At 31.0% G+C, this 26416-nt stretch overlaps 1 protein-coding gene across 1 annotated transcript; it reads right to left on the reverse strand.

Annotated features, from left to right (window-relative positions):
• Positions 1-1542: 1542 nt before the first annotated feature.
• On the reverse strand, positions 1543-22748 carry LOC108562388 (cyclic nucleotide-gated cation channel subunit A). The gene is made up of 7 exons (XM_017920699.1): positions 22301-22748; positions 9402-9647; positions 8929-9091; positions 4446-5296; positions 3389-3664; positions 2575-2801; positions 1543-1959 (listed from the first exon to the last, which is right to left on the reverse strand). The coding sequence occupies exons 1-7, from the start codon at positions 22724-22726 to the stop codon at positions 1833-1835; spliced, it is 2316 nt and encodes a 771-aa protein (XP_017776188.1). The 5' UTR covers positions 22727-22748; the 3' UTR covers positions 1543-1832.
• Positions 22749-26416: the final 3668 nt, after the last annotated feature.

Here is a 26416-nt window from a genome sequence, read left to right on the forward strand (position 1 = left end):
TGCAACTGTGAAACATGTTATTATACTTAATTGTTTATTACCACATATTACAATTCGTATTCAATTTTGTTTTGACATTTCTTTGATATATTCTTTTTATATTTCTAGACGTTTCAGCAGTTTTTACATTTAACACTGAACAATAATACTTCTTTCTAAATCAGGATCTGTTCTAAATATCATTTTATCATCTTTTTAAATATTCAATTGTTTATATATTTCGGGAAGAACTTCCGTTTTCATTTGTTTTGTATTCGTTGCTAACAAGATTTTCAAAATCTTTCAATGAAAAACCATCATCTTCTGCATTCAATAATTTTTTAATACTCTCGTCATGGACATGTTCAAAACCATTTTTTTGAGTCTAGTCTTCTAGTCTTCTCAAAAGATTATATCAAAATAGTTAAAAATATTCTAAAAAATAATCAATTCTTAGCTTTTATAATTTATCATGATTAGTATTAGTAAAACAAATGGGATTTCTTTTTCCTATATTACTTATAATATATTTTTACAAAAATATAATCAAATTATATAATACTTACGTTTATTTTAGGTTGCTTTTTAATAATTATTATTAAGTTTTTTTTTGATGAATTTATAAATTCTAATAAAATATTTCAAGGGGTTTGATGAATGAATTAAACGAATATAATTAATATTTACTTTATTATTACAATTAAAATTTCACACTACAAAGGAAATCAAAAGAAAAATATGTAGAGAGAAAAGAACGAAAGAAATGTTGTTACCAAATCAAGCTCAACATTATTATTCGTAAACAATAATGAAAAAAAAGAGAAAACAAAAATAACGTACAATTTGTTTCTGAGTAAAGATGAGCTTTTTTCCTTTTTTTTTCAAATACATATATATTTATATTTTTATATATTTCATTGTTAGGTCGTATTGTTTACCATCTAAATTGTACATAAAAATTTTCTTTTATATCACAATAATTAAGGCTGTTTCAAAAAGTATTGTTTTTTTTTTCTTCATTCATATATAATATATATATAATAATATAATTTGTTTCATATAATATTTAGTATTAAACGACTAACTTAACGTAAACTTAAGATTACCTATCAATTATCATTCTCATTGCACACTCGTATTAAGATTAAGTTTTAATTATTATGTTTTTTTTTTTGGGTCTCATTTCATTCATCTTTATTAGTAAATATAAAATATTCCACATAACTTGTATTAATTGTAAATCCTTTATATATTCCTTACGAACATTTATGAAAATAGATATGTCTATATTGTAACAGCTAGACAATATTTACATCATTCGGGTCTTTTTTTTTGTCTGTTAAATTTCTGGTGATTTTTTCTTCATTGTTATTACACTACTCTATCCACTTTGTATTGACACATAAAAGCTTAGTATTTGGAGATATGAATGAAAACAATACTAAGTACAGCAATACCACTCATAGTGCGGATAACTGTTTGAAACCGAACTAATCGAGAAACTAAATATATACAAGTTTCTTGATCTATTTTTTTAGAATTAATTTTTTTTTTGCTTAAACCGCATTATGCTGAAGTCGCACTATGCGAGGTATTGTTCTATTCGAAAGTAAGTATTTAATATGACAAACTTGATGTAAATTTTTGTGTACAATTAAGTTTTTTTTAATGTTTTGTTGAGAGTTAAAAAGTACATCTAATGAGACTAGGAAATAAATTGACTATACAAATTGACTAACGCTCGTGTTTCTTGAGGGGGGAAATGATTAATAACGTATTGGAGGATTTTATGCTGTTGTTTCTTTTTTTTATGTATGTTTTGTTTTGGTCGGAGGGTTTATTGTTCGTAGTAGCTACATGGTTTTGTGCCTGGAGCTGCTCGATGTGCTGGTCCTGCTTGCCTCGAAGCTGTGCAGTCTCCTTCTTCCTCCATGCTGCGGCACCTTCAAATTCTCTGGAGGAGCGTCGGAATCGCCGTGTCTGAAATGTAAAAAAATATATATAATAAAGAAACGCGAAAGATAAATATCGTGAATCATTGCGATTAACGTTTCGAACTTTATTGCGGCCGGGCGTTATAAATTTGCATGAAATTTAGGTGATCGAAAGTGAACGCAAAAAGAAGCCAAGAAACCGTACGTACGGATGGATCTTCTCGGTTTTTCCAATTTGGTTGAGTGGTTGATTTTACACTTTGCATTTTAATAAAAAAATACTCCACGGCTTTTAAGCGCTCAAACTGTTTAAGTGCTTTAATGAAACTAGAAGAATGGGCGAGGTCGGATCGGTTGTTGCGAATGCAAAGAAATGAGAGTTAAATCTTCTTTTTTATTTTCAGTTAGTTGAATGGACTTTGAGAATTATTTCTTTTATTATCCTTTTGCTTACTTTAAGATAGTTTAAGATAATCTTGATGATACACCTAGGAACTAATAATATTACAGAATTAAATGGTTAGTTTGAAATGACCAAATAAACATTTCATTTAAAATAAAGAGAAGAAATTTGTTAATAACTTGTCTAGATTTATGTTGTGTTTACGGATGAATATGATCATAATAAGTTAGTTTCACAAGTATTAATTCTAGATATTACCTTGATTCCACTTTGGTGAGTCTCTGTTTCAGCTTCGCTTGGCTCGCAGTATACTCGGCCAGTAGTCTGGCCAATCTGGTCTGAAGCATATCGACTACACCTTCTAATCGCTTGATGCTATCAACCATCGAATCCTGTGTCTCCCTCGCCCTCCGAAACATCTCCTCGTCCAGCAATCCGTCTTTCCGCAATAATTGACAGCCTCTTTCTGTTAATGTTGCCCTCGCCTATAAACAACCTCGGTCAGTTTCCGGATTCCGGTTAATCCCACAACCCCAAATCCCAATTTATCAGCATGCTCCACCATTAAGAGTACTATCACAACTGATTCAGTGGAACTTTTTTTTTTATTGCATTTCCTCGATAAGAAGTAAACATATGACTGTTATTTACGTTTGTTACATATTTAAGCAATCTTTATATACGAATCTGGTGTAAAGTTTCTTAAGGGTGTTTCATATTTATAGAAACAGTACATATTTTAGCAGTACATATTAGTTGTATCTATACAAATCTAGTGCAAAGTAGTCTAGTATGTCTCTTAAGGGATGTTGAGAGATGCAACAGAGATTAGAGTGGCACTGCGTTCGGTGGAACGTCGTGTAATATGTTATTTAGTAAGGTAGAGAGAGGGTGGATATCGATTGGCCATGGGAAAGTTTTACATTTGAGGAATACATTAAAAGTCTTAAAGGTGAAGCAATTAATTCGACGACGGAGTCGCGGAGTAGCGAAGAGGATGTTTGTCGTTCAAGGATTCGCAGAGGGAGGACGAAAAGTTTCTCATTAGTTTAAGTAAATTGCGTGTGCATACCTCGGGGTAATCAGCTAAGGCCACCAGCAGGTCATCCTTGGCGAGGCAAAATAGATCGGAATAGCCCAAGGCCCGGACGTTTGCGGTGCGTCTATTTCCGGTCCTGTTCCCTGCGATGTCCAGGACGCTCACCTCCCCGAATACTGAGCCGGCACCGAGAGTAGCAAGCACCGTTTCACCATCGTCTGCCACCACCTGAAGACGACCCCTCTTAACAATGTACATCTCCTTACCCACATCGCCCTTCCTGCAAATGTAATCGCCCGGCGAGAACACCTAAAACAGTTATATTTCAATTAATTTACTTGAAAGAAACCTGAAAAATATTAATTCTATTTCTTCAAATGAAAAAATTACCCAAGAAGACAACAAAAATCTTGACAAATCAAAATGCTTCAATGAAGAATTAAAACAAAATAATTATTATAATACTAACATATAATATAAATGCTTTTATAATTAATAAATAATTGTCTCAAAAGAAGTGATTTTTTAAATAGTCCTGTTTACTTTATTAGTGGGAATAATTGAAAAAAAAATAGTTTAAAACCTTAAAACGTTAAAAGAGTCAAAACAATTCAGTTTTTTTCTGTGAATTCTATTGTCTTTCCACAATATGAGGAAATTTTTGACATCGAAATGTCCACTAAGAATATTTCTAAAGCAATTTGATGAAAAAAAACTGTTGTTTTAATACAGTTGGACTTCGGCTATTTCCCCCGAGATATAGGACATCTAGCAGACATAAGATGTGGTGTTGTATTAATACTTATCACTTTTAAAAAATATTTAGGTTTAATTTCAAATAAATGTGTGTATAAAGATTAACTACTAATAGATTAAATATATATATATAATATACTAATAGAATATAAATTTAAATTGTTTGATGCGCTTCTTGATTTAGTGCAAATTGTAACTTGTTCAAATATTGGTTGTCAGTAATTTCATTAATTGTTGGTAGGGAAGAAGTTTGTCGAACGTTCGGGTAGAATAGTAAATATTGGAATGGAAGAAGCGAAAAGGAAAGAGAGTAATTAAAAGTTGCGTGTTTCACCTGAAGTCGTAACTTGAGGACAAGAGCTTCGAGTAGTCCGGGTTCGCAGTCCTGGAAGATGCGCACCTTTCGGAGCGTGTCGAGATGGACCCTAATGGCTATTTCCGCTTTCAGTTTATCCGGAAGGGCGGAAAGTACGCGCTCCTCGTCAAGAGCACCGCTCTCGGCCCACGTGTACGCAAACCACCGGATCACACGACCCTCCAGCTCCCTGCCGACCTTCCTGAAAGCCATGTACTGCTTCACCCCGTCCATGCGGTTCTGAAAATCGACTCTCGCAACGTTCATGTTCGATATCATCGATCCGATGTTGCCGACTATCGTGGCGAAGATCAGCACTCCTGCAAGGAAATCGGCGACGACAAAGAGGTACTCAGCGTCGTTCTCAGGTACCGGCGTCTCCCCGATCGTCGTCAGCGTCAACGTGGACCAGTAGAAGCTGTAGATGTACTGTCGCGTAAGCGTCGAGTTCTTCGGACCGTCCAGATTGTAGACCCAATTGTCCGAGCCAAATCCGATGGCGTAGCTTATCGCAAAGTACAGGCACGCGTTCCAATGGATGAGAACGAGGATGGCGAGAACCACTTTGCAGATGCGGAAAACGTTCGGATAGTTCGTATCGGTTTCTGTCCTCTCGAACCACTCGAGCAGTCTGGGTAACCGGAAAAGTCTGTTCAAACGCACTATGACCGGGCAAGGCACCTTCTCGTGGCACTCGTACGGGGACCACCAGAAGTAGGCGACGTCCGTGGGAAGCAGAGACAGGATGTCGCCTCGCCATCTCTTCGACTGGAAGTAATGGCTCCGCAGTTTTTGGGGGTCCGTGACTAGAAGTCCTTGCTCTAGATAACCTGAGGACATAAGATGCAGTGCGATGAGAGCGACGACCCATTGTTAACTGTTGCGGAAGGGGTTAACCTCCAGGAAGAGACAATGAGCTGTGAGCAAAATAGAGCGAATGCACGAACAAAACGAGGCAGCGATGGAAACACGATAAAACAGAAAAATGATATTGCAAAATACAAAAATATAGCAACATGTATTTTCATAATGTACATTGAAACATCCATACTATGCATGATATAAGACATGAAGTTCTGTGAGGCGTCACTACTGGTTTTCTTAAAAAAACTCTTAATAGCTGTAATTGAAACTGTGCTATCATGATATATCTAATAGACGTTTACAAATGAATTATCGTAAAATTATTAATTAAAATACCAATGACTTATAATGTCATACTATAGTACTTTATGTAATTTTAATTGTTTTATTTTTGTTAAGCTGTAATAATTCTCTGTCTAAAACACATTGCTCTACTGAAATGTAATGGATGCAATAAATATCAATATAGTCCAGTCCCAAAACCCTTTTAAACCCTTTCGCCAGACAAGAAAAGACCCACCACCAATAAAAAACATGTTTAATTGCTACCGTATTGTATAATATTACTTAGATTACAATATTAATTAAGATTTCCTTGAGTGAGAATTTGATATCGTTCCAAAATTATTAAAATATTCAATTTCCGAACTGTTAATATTTGCGTTAGAAATATATAATATATCCGTAAATTTATAACATCATTTTATTAGATCTAACTAAAACTTTGGATGATTCACGCTACTGAAACTTTGTAAAGTTTCGTTCTGTTACAATTAAAATGATTATGCTAACAAATTTACGGATACAATAGTTTATGTTTAAAATGACTTATTTTAAAAATAAATTATATTCTGCAAGTTTGAGAATTTCAAAACTAATTGAATTTTAAAATAAAAATAAATTTTATAGAAAAATTATATATAAATGATCGTGTTTTTATTTTATACAGTCTAGTCTCTTTATTTCATATTATATTTGTATACGGTTTCAAATAGTCCTGGATATTGGCGGAATCGATTATCCGGACTATGCGAGGTATTGTATGCCACATAATGATTCACATACATACAGCATGCGCAACGGTAAGACGTGTTTTTCATATTCTATCGAATGCCTTTCTATTTGTTCCTAGTTGGCCATAATCCAAGTACTATCCGCAACATACGTTGCTTAACTTTTGTAAGCAGTCACCCGATGTGAAATATACATTATTTAGCTTGCATAAATATGCAGCAGATTTGCCAGCACATAAAATAATAGCGTAATCTGTTATGATTGACGTTTTCACTCAATATAAAAGTTGTTTCATTTATATTAAACAAATTAACTTTTCATATTAGTACTTGTTTTACATGTAAATGTAAAATTGAAAAGTTAATTTAAAAAAAAGTTTTAATTAAAAGCGAACAGTATCAAAACGAACGAACAATTACCTGTACCGACCGACGACAAAACATTTTACTTAATTAATAATTTAACATGATTCTATTTAGAAAATAAATTCACATACAAAGCATTGCGTAATCAATAGATGCGAAAGGTCAGATGTTCGGGTCACAATTTGCTCATTGACAAAGAGCATTACTTGATGAATACAAAAGTACTATTAATTTATTTGCGCTCAATCTTTAACCTAATAAAATACTAACAAATTACATAACTTTTGTACTCGTTTCATTGCGTTGTTTATTTCATAATTTACACTAAAAATAATGAACATTTTTTTAACTAAAATACCTCGCATAGTGCGGTTCTAAAAAGTAGTATACAAAATGTTTCCCCTTTATACAGTCTGTTTAGTTCCTCGATTAATCCGGTTTCTTCATATGTTTTTCACCAAAATTTATGTAAATTACAACAGTATCAGATTAAGTTGATCATAGATGCGATTAAATGAATGTAAATAACCATGCAAAATGGAAAAGAGAATGAGAAAACGGATGGACGAAATCTCTGGAGGGAAGATTTTCGTATCTGCTAATGTAGTTCGAGGGAAAACGTCTGCATTATTTAGTAATGCTTAGTTGGCTTCTAAAATTGCTGCGGGTTCGCTCTCCTACAAATGTTACAATAACCATATGTAATTTAACAACGATAAATATTTACATACGACAATAATTTTATATAAAGATAAATTAATTTATTTTAATATTGCTACGTTTTCAACATATTTCTTAATGAAATCTGTATGTTATATATATTTTAACATTAAAATTAAATTTTTGATCATAAATAAGAGATTTTTTTATCAAAAAATAATAATGTCAAATAATTAAAACATTTCAATATAAATCTATCATTGAAATCACATGATTTGATTGAATCAGCACTAAAATAGTCTGTATAAAGTGAAAAGAAATGATTATATTTATTTATACATTTTGTGTACAAATTTTTTAGAATTTATTTTCATTTTGCTCAATTAAAACTTAGTTTCTTTTGAAATATAGTAAATCCACAGTAAGTGAGGTAATTCTGTACTTAATTCTCAAAAGTTATTTGAAAGGTAATCAAATTTGAATATGTAATGGTACGTGTAATGTGAAATGTAGTTATTAACACTTTTCGAGCTGTTGAAGTTATTCGAATACCAGCATAAATTATTAATTTAAGAATATATGTTTATATTTTAAGCGTAACCATGGAAACTCTTTTGTTTAAATGATAATTAATATTGTATGTAGACTGAAATAAAAAATAGAGCAATTACTGAAAAAGTTTTTTTTACTGAGATACGAGGTTGAATTCAGGTGAATTACAATTTTATCACGTGAAACGCGTACATCAAAAAAAAATTGAGGAGCGATTAAATCCTCGCGAGGGGTTATTGTTACGTGCGTTGCGAGGGGAAGACACATCAATCAAATCGTTCCACCCTCACCCCCATCTCGGTGGAAATATTTGCGACGCCGTTAATCATGTCGGAATCGATGTAACTTTCGCGCTGGAAGGATAGAACGATGATGGAATAACGGAAGGAAGGAAGAAACAGTACTCGTGGAATATATATAGTAAATCATCGTTTTCGCCTTCGCAGGAAAATAAAAAAGGAAGTAAGGCGTAACTGGCGGCAATTATCCTTTTACGCTCGTGCAAATATAATTAAATTTAATTTATCCTGAATGAAAAAAAAAATTAAAAAAAAATAAAAATGAACGGAAAGAAAACGGTCGTCCAATAAATTCGGCCTGCCTTTATTAGCAGTACAATTTCTTGGCATTCTATGCAGCCATAATTCAATGGACGTTTGCTGGCGTGTGTGCGTGTGATAATTGGATTGTTTGTACGGGATGGGTAGGAACGATTCGAGGGGATATTAATAATCGAAAGTAATTAATACGCGGATGATTCGCGTGTTTACCAATATTTAGGGCTAATTAAGCTACATCTGGGATAAGTTTTATATGAACGGAGCACGCGAGACATGCAAGTCTGCTTCACGGCCAAAAGGGCACAAGGGATTTGCAAGAGCAAAGAAAAAAAAAGCAAACAGATGTAAATACACACATACACACAAACTTAACTTAACGTATTGCTACTATTAAACCTAAGTGCAGCAATAGAGATCTGGATGGACAATTAGTGTATTAGAACTGACCTTCGTGCGCTCGCACTAATGTATCCACAATATAAATGATATCACAAATGTAGTCCAGACTCCACCACAGGGGTTGAACGGCGTTGTTGAGTTCCCAGAAGACGGCTCGACCCAGCACGAAGATGACGTTGTAGAGAACGGCCAGGGACACCACGATCAGCCACTAAAATCATAGAACGATAGAGTGTTAACAAATTGAATCAATATTCTAAATTCGTTCGTGTATATTTATTATTTAGGACGGACCAGCTTCGTATACGAATTGTTTGTGATATGAATCATGTCGTCCTGGGGAACGCAGCAGAAGCAACGGACGAACCATTGCGAGCTTTTGTTATGCTGGTGGTTCTTTAACTGTAACCGGCCGCAATCACAATAATTATCATTGTCGAAACTAGAAAGTTCGAATCGTTCGTCGTCCTTGTTTTTTTTTTTAGTTTTAGTTTATTTCTTTTCGTTTAACATTTTGTTACCTTGTAGTGGGATGGTAGGGTTGGATCCACGACGATGCGTCGACCCCAGCAGTGTCGAGACTCCGATTTATCGGCTGCACTATCGACGTTGTCCTGCTGTTGGCTCCTGTCTACGAACCAATCTGGCGGTCGGGTTTCGCGACGTGAGAACCTTCTGAACCTGATGGCAGCTTGCAACGAAGCTGCCACCCTTTTTAACCGACCCCGAACTGCGGAGAATAGTCTACCAGAAGCCACCTCGCCTTCCTGCAAGCAGTAAATCAGAGCTTCTTCATCAAAATCGCATCAAATAGACTGCGTTTTCATACTTCTAGTACTTCAATAAATAATTTCTCCTTTGAAGTCTATATATGTACACTTTGACTCTTGATATAGTCAAAGTGCTTATGGAATTTCATTTTAATTAAAATCAACTTTTTGATGTCCATGAAAACATTTTGTCCAAAGATTGGTAATTTAAATATAATTAGATATTGAAATTGTTGTAAGAAATACTATAAATTAATTATCAAAAAAGTGTTTTCCATTTAAATATTTATATTAACTGAAATTCCATGAAACAAAAAAAATCTCGGTAATTTAGTTTGTATTTTCTTAATTATGTTGGAATGTACACAAACTGCTTGGATATTTTAAAGTTTCGAACTTATGTTATTTGAGTTATAATTTTATATAAATGTTTAGAATTTATGGGAGAAGGCTTTAAATAAATACATATAAACGTTTTTGGTGGTTCAGTTTGTAATCTAGATATATTTAATGTTTTGTAACAGCGTGACTGAAACTTGCAGAAGAATAAGAAATATTTCAATACCAAAAGACATAAGCACAAGATTTTTTAGAATAATTATACTTGATTCATATTATACGCAAATATGTCAATTGGTAAATCTACTTTTTTGTACTTAAAAATTGCTAAAAGTATTGGACTCTAAAATTAAAGTTAAATTATTTATTACAATATATTATTAACCCTGAGACGGGCTGAGATTTTACAAATGGTTTTTGTGAAACTGCTGTCTATTATTATATTGTGGAATATTTCGGTAACACAAGTTGTGACTCTACAGAAGTAACGTTAAAATAATAAATAAAAATCATCAGAGTGGCTTTACAATTTTGCATGAGCTAATTCTTATGCGAAAAGAATAAGGCGGATATAACCGCCGCTCGTCCGGGTTAATGATAATCTTTAATACAATGATTATATTATGCGGCTGAAATAAATCTGCTTCAGACTAAATTGTCATAAACTTGATTAAAGTAAATTTGGTTTCAATCATTTACAGATATTAGAATAAGTACTTTAACTTATCAATATATTTCGCGGATGAGCAGTGATATCGAATGCATAGACTACGTCTATACGAGATTGCATGCTTTTTCAGTAATTGGTATTGCTTTTATTAGAGTCAGCAAACATCCAGCGAAAAATTGACAGGGATCCGCCGGTATTGCAATCTCCAGTCTGGTGATTAAATTGGGAGGGAGGATGGTTTAAGTTGAACGATCCCGGATTTGGACGACACTCCCAGAAGGCCAGTAAACTCCAAAAACCGTTTTATTACGGTGCCATCATAAATTTATAGTGCGATTGCTGCGATTACTGTGCAGAGAGAAAGAGAGGAATACGGCGAAGATATATAGAGAGAAAGAGAGAGAGGCTTCCAGACGTGTATAATGTTTCATGGCAAAGAATAATAAAGAAACGGAATAGGAAAACTACCCTTCATCATCTTTCAATGTATCTATGCAACCTGGATGATATATAGACGATACTTTAGAACAAGTATTTATAGGTTTTCTCTCCTATTCGAAGCATTTATTTCTGGATTATATCTCGAGTGGAAGTTGTACTATAAAGGAGTTGACGATTCTTTACAGTCGACACAAAAATAACATTTCAAGTTCATTCATCCTGCAAGAAATTTATTCAATGTTTATAATAAAAAAAAATATTTCATTAATTTCTATTCATTTTCAATTTTGGAACATTTGAAGTAAAATGCTAAATTACGAAGATCATCAATCAATTATTACATAGTGTATACTGAATAAACAATTTATCGTTCTATTGTAATCAATAGATATGTTATGATGCACGAAGTTCGTGTGGGTTCAAAAGGTGGGAAACGATGAAGTTGAGGGAAAGTTCTAGTATAACGTGGTTTTGCTGCACAAATTGCCAATCCTATTTGAATTTGTTGGGGCCTGTGGTAAAACGCCGTTGCATAATAAACCATTTCTGCTTTGATAATTCGAAAAAGGCCAGCACGAGAATTTGCATAGACACAATTATACAGAATAATGCAAAATTTCCATATGACAAAAAAAAACTATTTTAAGAGAAACTAAAAAACGTGTTTAATTGACGTAAAAATAATTATTTAAACGTTAGTAGATGACATTTACATAAATGTGGACAAATTTTACAGAATACTGTAATATTCATATATCACCAAGAAAAAGAAACAAAATCAAATTGATTATGTCAGAATACCAAAAAAAATTATTTAAATTTAGTAAATGACATTTGCATAGTTGTGGACAAATTATACAGGATTCTGCAACTTTGCTATAAGACAAAATATAAAGACAGAATCAAAACGATTCTATAAAAAAACACTGGATGTGGACAAATTATATAGAATACTGCAAAATTCCAATTTGACAAAGAAACTAAACGTTTTAAAATGTTGATTAATAATTATAAAAAAAAACAACTTGAAATTTACATTGTGAATTTATACAGAAATCTATAAAATATAAAAATGTCTAAGAGATAAAAGAAAAACAAAAAATTATGTCAAACAAAACAAAAACGCTGATTTTTACGTAAAAGAAAATGTTTAAATGTCATGTAGAGGAAGATGGAATGCATTTCATCGTAATGACGATATGAACGATGATGGATTTGTGTGAAAGAAACGGGTCAAGTGGGTGAGTTGAGGCGAAGAAACTATTATTCGAAGTGTGTGTGTGCACGAAACTCTTGGAGTGGAACCACAAGCAAGAAGGAGTTTGCCAGAGGGGAATGCATCGAATAGTCTAAGAAAAGAAAATAGGAGAAGGAAATAACGGTATGAAAAGGTATAAACGCTTGCTTTAGTGTTTAAGGAAAAACATTGTTTTCAAGGTATTATAAAGTAGTAAGTTAAATATTATTTTAAGAAATTTCCTGTTGTGAAAATTGCTAGTTTTTCAGTTTTTTTTTTTAATAAATCTGTCAAAGCAAATTTCCTTGCTGAAACTTTGACTTAATCAATGAAATTAATACAAGATTTTTATAATTAGGTTGTGATAATTGTAAATATAATATATCAAATTATATAAGAATTGTGTTTTTGTAATTATATTATTAGATTTAGAAATAAACGTATTTTGCTTCAAATTGATAGTAATATTATTGATGATATAATAATGCATATTTCTAACTCATTAATTATAATATTGGAAAATTGCAGACATTCCTGTCGCTCCTTTTCACAACTGAAAGATTTACAGTTTTCTCTTAAACGTGATGCCAAAGAAATATGATTGTAAATAGAGATGATTGATGGTATATTTAAATTTTGCTTAATCATATAGATTTTCTCTCTCTTTTATATCTTTTAATCCATTGTTATACAAATGGTATAGTAATCAGTTGCGTCAATATCCCAGATTGTTTGAAACCGGACTAATCGAGGAAGTACGTACACAAACAAGAGATATTTCTGTACTTTAATTTATAATTGCAAACTAATAATATATACAGAGATTTATATTTGATGCAATTTTATATCTATAACTTTATAATTACTTTAAAATATATATATAAATATATTCATAACATACGAAGCGAATTGCAATGAAGTTTAAAAATACGTTGCAGAATATGAGGACCAAAAAAAAAATTGCGAGAAGTTGGAATGATAACTTTTTGATGACTTCAGGAACGCTGCGAATATAATCCGAGCGAGATTTGCTGACCGGAACGGAACGCTAATTGCGTTTTGTGAAAAGTGAACATTGATTTTACCTCTAGTTTACCTATTTTTTTGTAAATAAAATAATGAAAGTTTTATGTAGTGGCATTTAAAAAACAAACTACTTGATTTACGAAACTTGCTTGTAATGAATTAATGTAAAGTAATTTAGTGTGCTTAGTATTTGATATATTTTGTACCTCTGAAACTAATGGAAAAGAGGACTAATTGACGAACTAAATTTATGTATAAAAAATATTTTATTTTAATAATTTTTTTGTTTGTTTTTCTCAATTATAAATATCTTTCAAAATTTTATTAATGTATAGTTAACATTTATATTTGGAGTATTACAATGAAGATTACTTGAATATATCAGATCTACTAACAACAAATCAGACCAAACTCCAAACTTTCTGCAGAATTATGTAATGGAATGATAATAAAAAAAAATCAATCTATCAATCAAGAAAGTTTAAAATACGTTACGTAAACTGATAAAAAAAATGCGAGAAGTTTGAATGATAACTTTTTGATGACTTTGGGCATTCTGCACATATAAACCGAGTATGCTTCACAAACCGGAATGGAACGATAATTACATTTTGTGGAGAATGAAACATTGATTTCAACTTCCATTATTATTGATGGTTTTTTTTTCCGAAGACTAAATAACAGAATTTTACGTCTGTTCATCTATTTTTGCTAGAAATTCGTAACAGTTTTAAAATATAAATAAATCGCTAACTAATAAATAGATTACTCTCATATAATTAATTTACTTAACTAAAATGAACTTTGCTTATATTTAAGAATTTGATAATTTTACTACTTTTGGCTTTCAAAAAAAAAGTGGATGGATTTTGTTTTTTAAGTATTATTACTTTACTTCTATTTAAAATTTTGAGTATCGGTTACATAGCAACAATAAAAGTCAATATATTTTCCAAATAAGTGTACAAGTATGCTGTGGAAAATTATAAGTTCAAGTAAATTTTTGGAAATAATTGAAAATATTTTTAATTACAAAGAATTAACAAAAAAACTTCTTTTAATTTGATCAGATTTATTAGCAAAACATTTTTATAGGTCTAACAAATTATTTTAATTAAATCAACTACGTATTAAACATTATTCAGTAGGAAATTGTGTTTTTTTTTATATATTTTTTCCTTATTTGTAATATTTGTTGAATTTTAATGCGATGAAAAGTAATTAAGAAAAATCATTCTGATAATTGTTAATGAAAAATGTTAGTTTTTGCAGTATTCTTTAACAATAATTTACGTTGTTCATTCATATATTATTATATAATTCAAAACTATGATGAAAGTATTTGATAAATGTTAAATATTGTGTAACGCAGATTACAAATTTGGATGGAAGTAGTCTTTCTTTTGAATGACTTTTACAATTATATAGTTTTGGCATTTGTCAGATGTGAATTTTAGCTTTCTTGAATAGCAAATTAAGTGTATTTTTTGTGAGCTTTGTTTGCGTGGGTTCAATTTTAAAATATAGAACAAAAGCGTTCATTTTCGTCATATTTTGCTTTAATATTTCCGAAAAGGAGAGAACGCAACACAAGTTGCTAAAAAGTTATACGATGTGTATGGTGATGAAGCTAATAAATTTCGTTCTTGTATTTTTTCACTCAAAGATGAACTGCAATCTGCAAGTTGATGATCAAATCAAATCCGGATTGTCATATTTCTGTCTGAGAGATTGTAGAAAGGATAAATGTATCGCACACAACAATTGAAAATCATTGGGAAGTGATGTCTCATCCGCCGTGAATTACATCTAGTTCAGTTTTTTGCTGATAAAGACCAGAAGTTCTATGAGCGTGGGATAATGAAGTTGATGGTAAGATGCCAAAAGGTCATTGATCAAAATGGACAATATACTATTGAATAAAATATTAATAAATATATAAAAAAAATCATGTTTCATTTGTATAAGAAAATTGGCAATTGGAGTTAGACAGTACTCTTTTAGCAATTTGCGATGTCCACCCAAGTTTTCATATATTATTTTGTACTTGCAGTTGATAACTAGGATGAAAGCAATGGACGAACGTGAATTTAATACGATTTATCTTTCATAAATATTCATTCGGTCGCCCCCCTTGATTACATATTCGGGGGGAAACGTCCTTGCCACATCCTCCGCCCAACAACTGAACGATCTGAAATCCGTCGGACTTCAGTAATAAGATAATATATATTTCTCGACATTTTTTTCTCTTTTTCAAAGTCCCATCCACAAATCTTGCTCCAGATTTACTCTTTTCTAATTTCAATTCACTCTTACAAAAGAGAGTAGTCGGATGAAGCCTTTCGTCTTCAACGCTTTTTTTTTAATTGATTTTCTCTTTCGCTTCGTCGACAGAAAAAAAATCATTTGTTTGCGGTACGTTTTCTTCTCCTTGACATTTCATTTTCAAGATTTTCCGTTCTTTTATCTTTTTGTTCCTCCTCATTTATTAATTTTTCTTCTCGCGTTAATTAAAACGATTCCTCAGTATCGATTTTCTATTTGAATGTGCCGCAAAACTCTTTGGACACATTTTCTCAAGCGAATTGTAAAGCTTAATTGAATTCGCAGCCACCGCGTCGCTCGGATATGTATGTACTTCCAGAGCAAATTGCGGCTCGTCCTTGTAACTGGAGTATAGATGAAGTACTATATCGTGTCTTTAGTAAATTTTGCGGTCTCATCTCGGGATGATTAGCATTACTTCAGTATTGTGTTCAGCATCTTCAAATGGAATGGTTTAGATAGCGCACCTATATTTTGAGATCTAAATCCACTACAGTTAATGCTGTCTGTCACCAATCAGAACATAAAATTAAATTGGTTTTTAGAATATCAATATTTTATTTAATGATTGAAACCATTTAAATTGAGTTTATCAATATTTGTTTTTTTTTTCAAAAAAGTTAAGTTTGTTTTATCTATTTTGATGATATATCTTCATATCAAATACAAATGTAATATTACCCTAATTTTATTGATAAATTACTTCATATTATGAGATTTATGATAATTTAATATAGTTTAATAATTAAGTCGAAATGGTCCAAATAAGGGATAATCAAAATTTAATAATTGGTATTAACTTTGTAATTAGTAATTTACTTTAAATCTAGTTTACTATAAGGTAATTTTCTAATTTTCAGTAAGTATTTATTTAAATTTTATATCTTTTTACAGTATATGACAGTAAAAACGTTGGGGTTACAAAAAACTAATAAAATTTCAAGCCTTTCAAAGTTTTCGCATTTCGCTCGAGCACTTCGGTGTTAAGCGATGTTTAACAAAATGAGAATAAAAAAATATATCCTGAACTACTTTGCTTTGAAAAGCTTTGGTTAAAATTATATTCATTTATATCAAAAGTAGGGTAATAATATTTATTAAACAATTTTGGTGTACGATGTTATTATATGTTAAAATTCATTATGTTAAAGATTATAATTTTCGTATTGTCGATTTTTTAAGTTTTTTTCACTTTGTAATTCAACAAATATTGTCAAAAGATTTAAAAAAAAGTTAAGTTCGGTTCGATTTACTTAAAAAGTAATATGTATTTGTAATAGCAAAAATATTCAAAATATTCTCTTTTAAATTTGGCTTCAGTCTAGGCAAATTAGAATTTTGGGGACCAAAACAAGTTTGAATTTGTTGGTAATTTGTTAGTAGACACAGGCAAATTTAAATTTAGGAAATCTCATAAATATCCCATATAAATCGCTTACAAATCCCATAAAAATCCCCTACTGATACTAATGTAGTTTCGCCACTGAATATTATATTATAAATTGTATTGTAATTCAATATTGATGCATAGAACTTGTATTTTAATTTGTTGGAAATTAACGTAAATTAATATGAGTTTATTGGAAATTGATATTTGCACTTATATAAAGCATTTTAAAGGGTTATGTATCATGTAAATTTGTCTCAATTTAGTTAGTTAGACTTTAAGTATTACAGTAGCAAAAAAATTAAAGAAATATTGGAATTTATGCTCATCATTGATGAACAATTTTTGAAGTCACACCTTCTCTCAAATGTGAAATTGAAAATTAAAATCAGGTACGAAGATTATATTTTTTATAGGTAGGTGTAGTAACGTAAAGTTTGAAAACCAATGTTTTAAAGCATGTAAAAAACTTAATAAATAAATATTGTTGTACTAGAAAATCATAATTTTAGGTCTACTAAACTGAATATTAAAAAAAAATAAGAGTTAGAATTTTGCTTTGCGATGATTTGAAAAATTGAAAGAAGAGAAACCGCTGCCGCATGGAAAAAAAAACAATAATAAAATTGCGTGTTAAATGTTCTTAGAGCTAAGTTAATTAAAACCTGGAGCTTCGGGTTTTCCGCGGTGTGTGACGAAGGAATAAAGCGAATGTACCATAATTCAATAACAGGGCAATTCCTTTTCGGAGTCGTAACGATCGCTCAAAGTGCCGCGCGATGCCCGACGATATAATAATGGCAGTCCTCGTTGATGAAATAAAAATTTTAATTTTGCATGGAACGATTAACTCTCAATTTTATTTTTCTCAATCGAGCCAGGAAATTCATCTCATCTCGTCTTCATTTTGATCCTCATTTTCGTCTTCTCCCATCGTGTTTTTTTTTAAATTTAATAGCTTTTTTGCCGGAGCGTAAAATTTCCCTAACGTTGGGCCATCTCCAATCAAGCCGCTTTTAACTAATTAACCGATCCCCGGGAATAATGAGTGAGATCGTTTATAATTAGTTAATTAAAACATCCATCGATTGGCGAAAGTGGATGATATAATGCTGCTTGTGGATCTGCACGAAGACTTTTGAGTGGGCGAAGGTTGTCTATATTCTACGTTGGATGGCTACTGCGATTGAGCTGCGTTCGTCCTTAATTAAATCTCGATCGGGTGAAAACAACAAGCATGTGTTTGTTTCCGTGGAGTCCATTAAATTTTGCATTCGGTTCGCGCGAATTAATAGTGCAGGAACTGCGTCTTCTTCGGTTCCAATCGAGATAAATAAATTGCGCAGCGCGATGGGATGTTGAGGGTTGCTGCTGCTGATGTTGTTGTTGTTGCAGGAGGGATGAAGAGAGAGAGTGGGGTGCGGTGGGATGTTCGGTTGAGGTTCGGTTTAGGGGCGCCGCGCGATGATTATTTTTATTGTGTTTGCGGTGGCGGCCAGGAAAAAGCAATTCATCAACCGAGGGATGACGAAATGTCCATATTGATCCTCACTTGGATGGAAAGCGAGATAGTGTGGACGGACATAGGGATGTTTGTATGTCTACTACACCGTGAATGCGTCTCTTCTATCGCTCTCTTTCTCTATCCTTGCGTGTGTCTACACACATATACAAATATATCCTGCAAATTTATTATATTAAAATGATTTCCAACAGGGATTTGGATTAATAATTGAGGAAATCTCAGCATTTCAGATTAACATTAATTCGTGTAACGCTCGAAAAAATATTCATACAATATTTATTACAATTGTAACTATACGTGACATAAGATATAAATATCTGTCAGGTTCACCTACAACTATGTAAACATGACAGCTGTCATTCCATTTTTTTTCTAATGAAATGAATAATGACTGTAAATGACAAACAACGGCTGCTGTTTATTTTTCATTAATATTACGGCCCTAATTTTTGCCATAAATTGTTGCTTGTCGGCGCTAACACTTTGATGTGACCGTTAAGTAAAAATATACGACTAATATTATGAATTATATCAATTTCATGACTTATTGAAATATTACAAAACATAAGTATATATTTTAATATTTTATTTTCTTAACCTGAAGATTTGTCTCCATCCCACACATTTATTATAACATAGATTTATATTGTCGTGTTATGTAAGGTTTGGTTATGTAAGATTAGGACAGCAACACAAAGTCTAAAGTTCTACGAAGATGTCATGTTTAATGTAGTGAGTTAGCATCAATATTATAAAGATGAAAGTGGAGAGGTTTTAATAAGAAATGGTCCCTGCGTAAGGTTTCCAATCCTATTAAAAATTGGTTAGATAAAGATAAGTTAGTTTAGTAAATTTGGTAATGTTATATTTGCTAAAGTGTCAATGAAAATGATTGTGTCTAGTTTTATGTCAGAATTGGAAATATCCAAACAAAATGGATCTTGATTTGCAATATTTTATTTATATGTAAACAAATGCAATATAAATGTTATATAAGTTCGACTCAATAGATGAAATTTAAAAAAAGGCCAGTATTTAAAAATTTTAACATTGACAGTTGTGGTTAGGTTAGAATCTGATGACAGCTTTGTTGAGATGAACTAATTCAGAATTGCCATAAGGTTAGGTTACTTCTATATTTTTGTATGACAATATGATCTTATCTAATTATGAATGAAATCTTACGTTTTGTTTGGCGAGTTGCAATGAGTAATGAATGAATAATATAGTCACAGTACTTGTTGGTCAGTTTTGTCCATTAATAATATGTAATATTTGTTTAAACAGATATATTAAATCTTGAACATTTGTACTCAATATAGTAATACCTCGATTAACGAAGCTTCAATATATAGAACTTCGACAACATTAATAGTTCTTGGACAAAAGTCACTAAGTTAGAAAATTTAGAAAAATTTATTAGTATTGAAGATAAATAAAATAAAGACGAAAACAACTAAAGATTTAAAAATGACATTTTAAATGTGTTTAGTGAAAATGATGATTTAAAAAGATGTTTTATTGTTACGTTTATTCAAAAATTAAGTGTACTTGACAATATTTAAAAGAAATAGTTATATAAGAATTTGATTTAAAGTAAATTGAGATTTGCAGTTTTATGAACAATTTAGTTGTTGTCTGCATGAAAACGTATGAATCAAAGATGAAATAATGGAATTGTCTGTCTGATGATGTACAGACTAATGCTTTTTAAGAAATTAGAATGTAATAACGAATACAATTAGACTGTCGTCATGGGTTCTTTGTTCTGCGCTTATTTCTTCGAGTGGTCTATCTGTATAGAGGATCTTACGGTTAAAATGTACAGTGCAAAAAAGCGTCTGCACTTTACGTTTAACCCGGCCTGAACCCCGGCAGATTACATTACAAGTGGAAGCTTTTATATTGTAAATGGAAGCGCTGCTAACTTTCGTTGTTAAATTATAAGTATGATTTTATTAAAGATACATCTTTTTCAACTCAACTACAATAATAAAACAATTATTATTAATATTAATATCAAGAGTTAATTCAGTTAATATAAAATAATAAAGAAATATATCAGAGACAGAAAATATTTACTTTTTTCTAAGTAGACTTTAAGGTACATTAATAAGTTTAATAAGATTTCAAAAGGAAGCACTAGCAGTCGAATTTTATTGAAAAAATACTTATTAGTTGATCAAAGGGATTGCTGCAGGATATTTCAAATTTCCATAATATATAATTAATATGCATATATTTTTTTTCATCTCAGAATAAAATGGATTTTCTTATATATATAGAATAATGCATAACAAACAGTGTTATTTCATGTAATTAGTTGTTATTTAGTAAATAAAATAACAGAAAAATGTTTTGTGCTTAATGAATTTACATCAGTTTTTCTTTCGATTTTCATCGTACTAAACTCAGTTCTAGACTTAAAACATTGATTTTAGTACCTGGACGAGATATCAAACATCTGTTTCGAAATAGAAGACATTATTCAATATTCAGAATTAATGAGTAATTAATTATTCATTATTTTGTAGCCGTTATTATGATATTTATGTTTTTAAATAAATGTGACGTTAATTGATTGCTTCATTCAGTTGTAAATTCGTATTATGTTATTCATTTTATTGAAATTGTGAGGCTGACAGAGTAATTATAACAATGCAATTTTTTAATTACAATATTTAATCAATTTATTAGTAAATAACAGTTAAGTAAAATTTGGAATAAATATTACATTTCTTTGTGCTTTAGTTAAACATAAAATTAGAAAGAATGAGCAGTAGTTAAATATTTAATTAAATGCAAGTAATTAATTTAATTGAATCATATAAAATATATGTCATTATTCTTTTTTATAGAAAAATTCAAGCCAAAATTTTTATAAAAATGTTATATTTAATCTAAATTTTACATCTCATACATAATTTATAAGTAATTTTGTTAATAACTTATTTATTACGTATATATTATGGTTTCGATTAATCCGGATTTACTTTAGTCCAGTTTGAAAATATCAAAACAAACTGTATTTTAACACAGCTAATCGTTTTTGTGCAGACTCTTATTGTGCGGTTTATTTCCTTTGATTCAGCTCCAAACAGTGCGAGATATTGGTATGCTAAAACTATGCGAGGTATTTCCATTAAATGTTTTATGTAATGTAAATTAATTTGTTATAAATTAAATCATTTTATGAAATGTTTATTAATTAAACACTTATTGCAGAATTTATGTTTGTTGAATTAAAAATGAAATATAAGTAAATCTATTTGTATATTATGTAATTTATTAATAATTCATTAAGAATTCTATGAAAAGTGTATTTTAAATGTAATCTCTTTATGATCTCTACTTTGTAACGGATTATAGACTACATAAATTTTAATCGTTAGGGTTTACTAAAAAAATACCTTATTTGATTATTGAATTAAGTATTTCATTGTAAATATTGTATTGAAATTATTGTTGTAGTCTTTACAATGTTGGAATTCTTGAAGTTTTGAGGTAAAATGTATCCTTATGTATGCATTGAACGTAAATTAGTGTAAAGGAAATTAAAGATTAAAGCAGTGAACGTTTCTTGTGTATTGAATTGAGTATTTGTATAAATATTTGATGTCTTCGGTGCAGTAAAATCGTAAATCTGGTTGAATCGATAGTTTGGTTGTTGGCGACTAGAGATTTGGTAGTAACATACCTGCGTATTGAGCTGCGGTGAAGATGGGATGTGTCCATCGGAAACGGGCGTGTGCACTCTGACTTCTGCCAAGGCATCCCTGGATCCGTCTCTGGACACTGTGGTAGAGTTGTAACTGGCGAGGAGATCTCGCGAAGAGTTTCTGGAGAGGACAGCATTGAAGGTGTCGTTCGGTCTGCTGCTCCTCAAGAACGTCGGCGTCGCGGTTTTCCTGGAAGTAGCAGTCGCCGCTGCAGCTGTCCCCGGCTGCGTATCTCGAGTGTTGTTGAAGTCGATGCGGCTGTCCTGTCTGTTGTAATTATTCGTGCAACGGGATCCGCTTAATCCGTCCCTGCAAGGTCCAGGTCCGGAGGACTGGATCGTAAACACCGATCCCGGACGCCTACGTGGGTCACCTCTCGCGGCGGCCATCACGTAGCTCCACATCGCTGGGCATGGCACGTCTTCGACACCCTGCAAAAATAAACAGCAGACCAGACTTTAATCATCCATCCACTCTTGTCGATCCTCCGGGACGGATTATTATACAACATCGCGCCGTAAAAAAATAAAATAGAATTCAACCCAAAAAAAATTAGGAGATAAAGTTGCCAAATATAAAAAAGCAAGGAAACGACGAATCAAATATATTCCGTCTTAGGTTTACGTAAAAAAATAAGGGATGGACGGATATCTCGTTAAACTCTCTTCTCATCTCCCACATCCAGCATACCTTTTTCAACGAATCTGGATTCAACTATGTTTCGGGGTCCTGTCTTCATCGTTCGACATCCGATATTTTTATCCCACGCTCCAAAATCTGGTTTTATATTATTTCATTACATTTCGACGAGATCAATACTAGTATGCACAGTATTTATTGGTCAAGACGGTGATTATCGATATTACAATTAATTATTTATTTGTATTTGCAATATTAAATATTTCGAAAGAAGCGTAGACGTTCCAGGTGTCAAATTACTGGGTAAGTAGCGTGTACTTAATGAAACGAGATATATTGCTTGTGTTAAATTACTTGACAAGTAGTGTAAACTACACGCAAAATCGACAATTTACTTCTACTTGTATTGCATTAAAATGAAATGCTCTCATCTATACTATAATTAATTATATATTGGTATTTAATATTGTATCAATTATGAAAGAAGCTAAGACATTTCAGGTGTCAAATTACTTGGTAAGTAACGTGTATTTAATGAAACGAGTCACATTACTTGTGTTACATTACTTGACAAGTAGCTCAAAGCACACGCGAAATCGACAGTCTTTAATATTGTATCGGCTACGAAAGAAGTGGAGACGTTTCAGGTATCAAATTACTTGGCGAGTAGCGCGAACTTGTGTATAATTAAAGTTCCAAAGCATGTCAGTATTTTTTAACAACTATACTTTCGCAAAATATTTAAAAATTATTGAAAAAAAGGAATTTTAATTAAATTTACAAAGAAAAGCTGTGTAATTCTACAAATTATGAATGCAGGATTAATTTAATGAATAACATTAATTGTAAATAAACATATTGACTAAAACAAAGAAATCAATGATGAAATATGTCTTGAGGTCTTTCATCCATGTGCGTATTAGTTTTATTAGTTTTATTTCATTTTTTTCTGTTCTTATATCGAATTTGCAGTACAAATATCCTATTTTGTGAGACACCTTTCGGTACGTGTTGATGCTACGTGACATAGTGTTTGGAGAGCAATGAAATCCGTGCCACAATCTTCAAATATCCATACATTACTGTGTAAAATATTTGTTATTTAATACACAAAATTATTTTTTTTGTATACATAAATGATCTTTTTTTTTTTTCACTTTATACGGTCAAATTTTTGTACTTTTGATTTTAATGCTGTTCTAAAGTCCTCGATTAGTCCGGTATATTGACGGAACTGATTACCTTCAATATGCGATATATTGCTGTATTGAATATTACGACATATTAAAACAATTTAGTTAAAAATGGAAAATATACAAACTAATTAATTATCTAATGTTTATTTTGTTATAAACCTCACAGACTGTTCAATATACAATTTTCGAGTATTGTAAATATACTTCATGTGTATGAATGAAGATAGTTGAAAAGCAGCAGTTCTTTGTAGGACTTTTCCTCTATTATTTTTGTCTCTCTTTTCAATGTACAAAGTCCGACTGTTGTTTGTGCATCCCATCGTCAGATAAAGTTTTAGGTCAACAACTGGAACCAATTTATATAGACTCCTATATCCCCGTTATTTGCATGCCACTTTATATAGTCATTGATCGTCCATCGCAATATATTTTTTACGTCCGTTCGCTTCGAATTGAATTCCTTTTTTTTCACATCGACGTACTTTTACAGTGCATTACGTGGTTTACCTTTCGTGCCTTTTGTTAACGTTCGCCCGTTTCATTTATACACACGTTAATTTGATGTTATAAGTGCGCACTTCAATGGTGTTTTGCTTAATTTGATTTTTTTGTTGACCGACATTAGAGATTTAATGAAAACGTAATTTTCACGTTTTCGAATGTAGCATAGAAACACGCATTCATTTAAATAGAATTTTGTCAATTTGAATTATACCAAAATTGAAAGTTTTGTACACTTTGTCTCTTTATTATTATTGAGTAATTTAACTATTGTTCGTTTAATTAGAAAATAGTGTCGTTTGTGGATTTAATTTCCTAATTATCATTGATTTTATTGTTGTCTTTCTCAGTAATATGTATCATATAGGTAATAAGCTAAAGTGATGGATTTGATAAAAAATAAATCGACTATTACGTGATTATACATCTGTTTAATTTAAAACATTGTCCAAATAAACATTATTACTTATGGTTATCTACAATTTTTATTCGAAGAGTATATTAGAAATTTATTGATTGCTTAAGATGATGTTTTTTTTTTCAGTGGAAGATTTAGAAAACCTTCTTAACAAAGAAGATTAAGACGAATTTAAAGAAGTTAACAACCAAAGATTTAAATACCCTTAAATTATGCAATTTAAACTTATATTTTGCATAAAAGTTGAATATTTATTTAATAAAACTTTTCTTTGTTTGAAAACTATCTTTTCATTATTTTTTTTTATAGTGCCGTCAAAGTCAATTTTTATTTGGGTTATTGTCATCGAATTATTTCTTCTTAGTTAAATTTATAATTTTTTATAGGAAGATTTCCGATGGGAATGCATCCTATTCGTTAATCAAATATACAGATACGTCTTTATATTTGATCAGGAGACTGAGAAAAATTATATGTAGTTATTTACAATTTTCTTGTTTACAATTAAGTTTATAAGTCGAATATTGATCACAATAAGTAGATTACCATAATTTCCCATGTGTATCCTGATAAAACTCACATTATTGATTGTTATTGTCTACATAATTTTAATATATTAAAGTAACATAAATACTTCCGATTATTACATTTTGTAACTATTTTTTTACGTTTATATTTAAAGATTTTATACTTTAATTAAATCCAATAATAATTATTTAGTTAGCAATAATTATAATTTTATAAATAGTAGACTTTCTTTTTTCAGTATTCTTCAATTTTTTACAAATCTATGCAGTTATAAAATATATTTTTTAAGATCAGAAGAACTTTTGTAATTTGCAGAATTATTGCAAATACAGTAAAACGCCGATTATGTGGAATACTATTATTGAGTTTTTATTATATCCCTACAAAAATATCATCGACTTTGATGATTCATAATGATTTTCCAAAATATATAGTTTTTACTATTTGTTATGCAATTTCACTTCTGTTCTGATTATATTAGTTATTACATTAGTGTTGTGTCATCTGCAAATTGTTGAATGTATATATATTTATATTATTTGATGTAAGTAGAACTGACAAATAAGTTCACTTTCTATGCGAAACTTAAAGAACTTCATCTTCTTTTAAACTATATAGAACAGCAGTCGGAAGGGGGCAAATTAAATGGGGTAAAAGTGAATTCTTAGGGAAAACGTCCTTATTTAGAAATTATAATTCTTCTATGTTTCAATGAAAAATATTAGATTATGCAGAACATTCACTCCCCGTCATAATGGGATAATGTCGGCGTAAATGAATATATTTTAGAAAATAGAAGACACGGTGAAACT

The sequence above is a fragment of the Nicrophorus vespilloides genome, unplaced genomic scaffold (assembly GCF_001412225.1).
Source record: "Nicrophorus vespilloides isolate i.1.1-1 unplaced genomic scaffold, Nicve_v1.0, whole genome shotgun sequence".
Classification (NCBI taxonomy): domain Eukaryota; kingdom Metazoa; phylum Arthropoda; class Insecta; order Coleoptera; family Silphidae; genus Nicrophorus; species Nicrophorus vespilloides.

Coding starts and splice junctions, on each gene's coding strand:
- LOC108562388 (XM_017920699.1), bottom strand. CDS start 22,726: ATGTGGAGCTACGTGATGGCCGCCGCGAGAGGTGACCCACGTAGGCGT. Junction 9,648..22,300: donor CACCGCAGCTCAATACGCAG/GTATGTTACTAC, acceptor TACTGCTTGCAG/GAAGGCGAGGTGGCTTCTGG. Junction 3,665..4,445: donor TCCTCAAGTTACGACTTCAG/GTGAAACACGCA, acceptor TAACTGTTTTAG/GTGTTCTCGCCGGGCGATTA.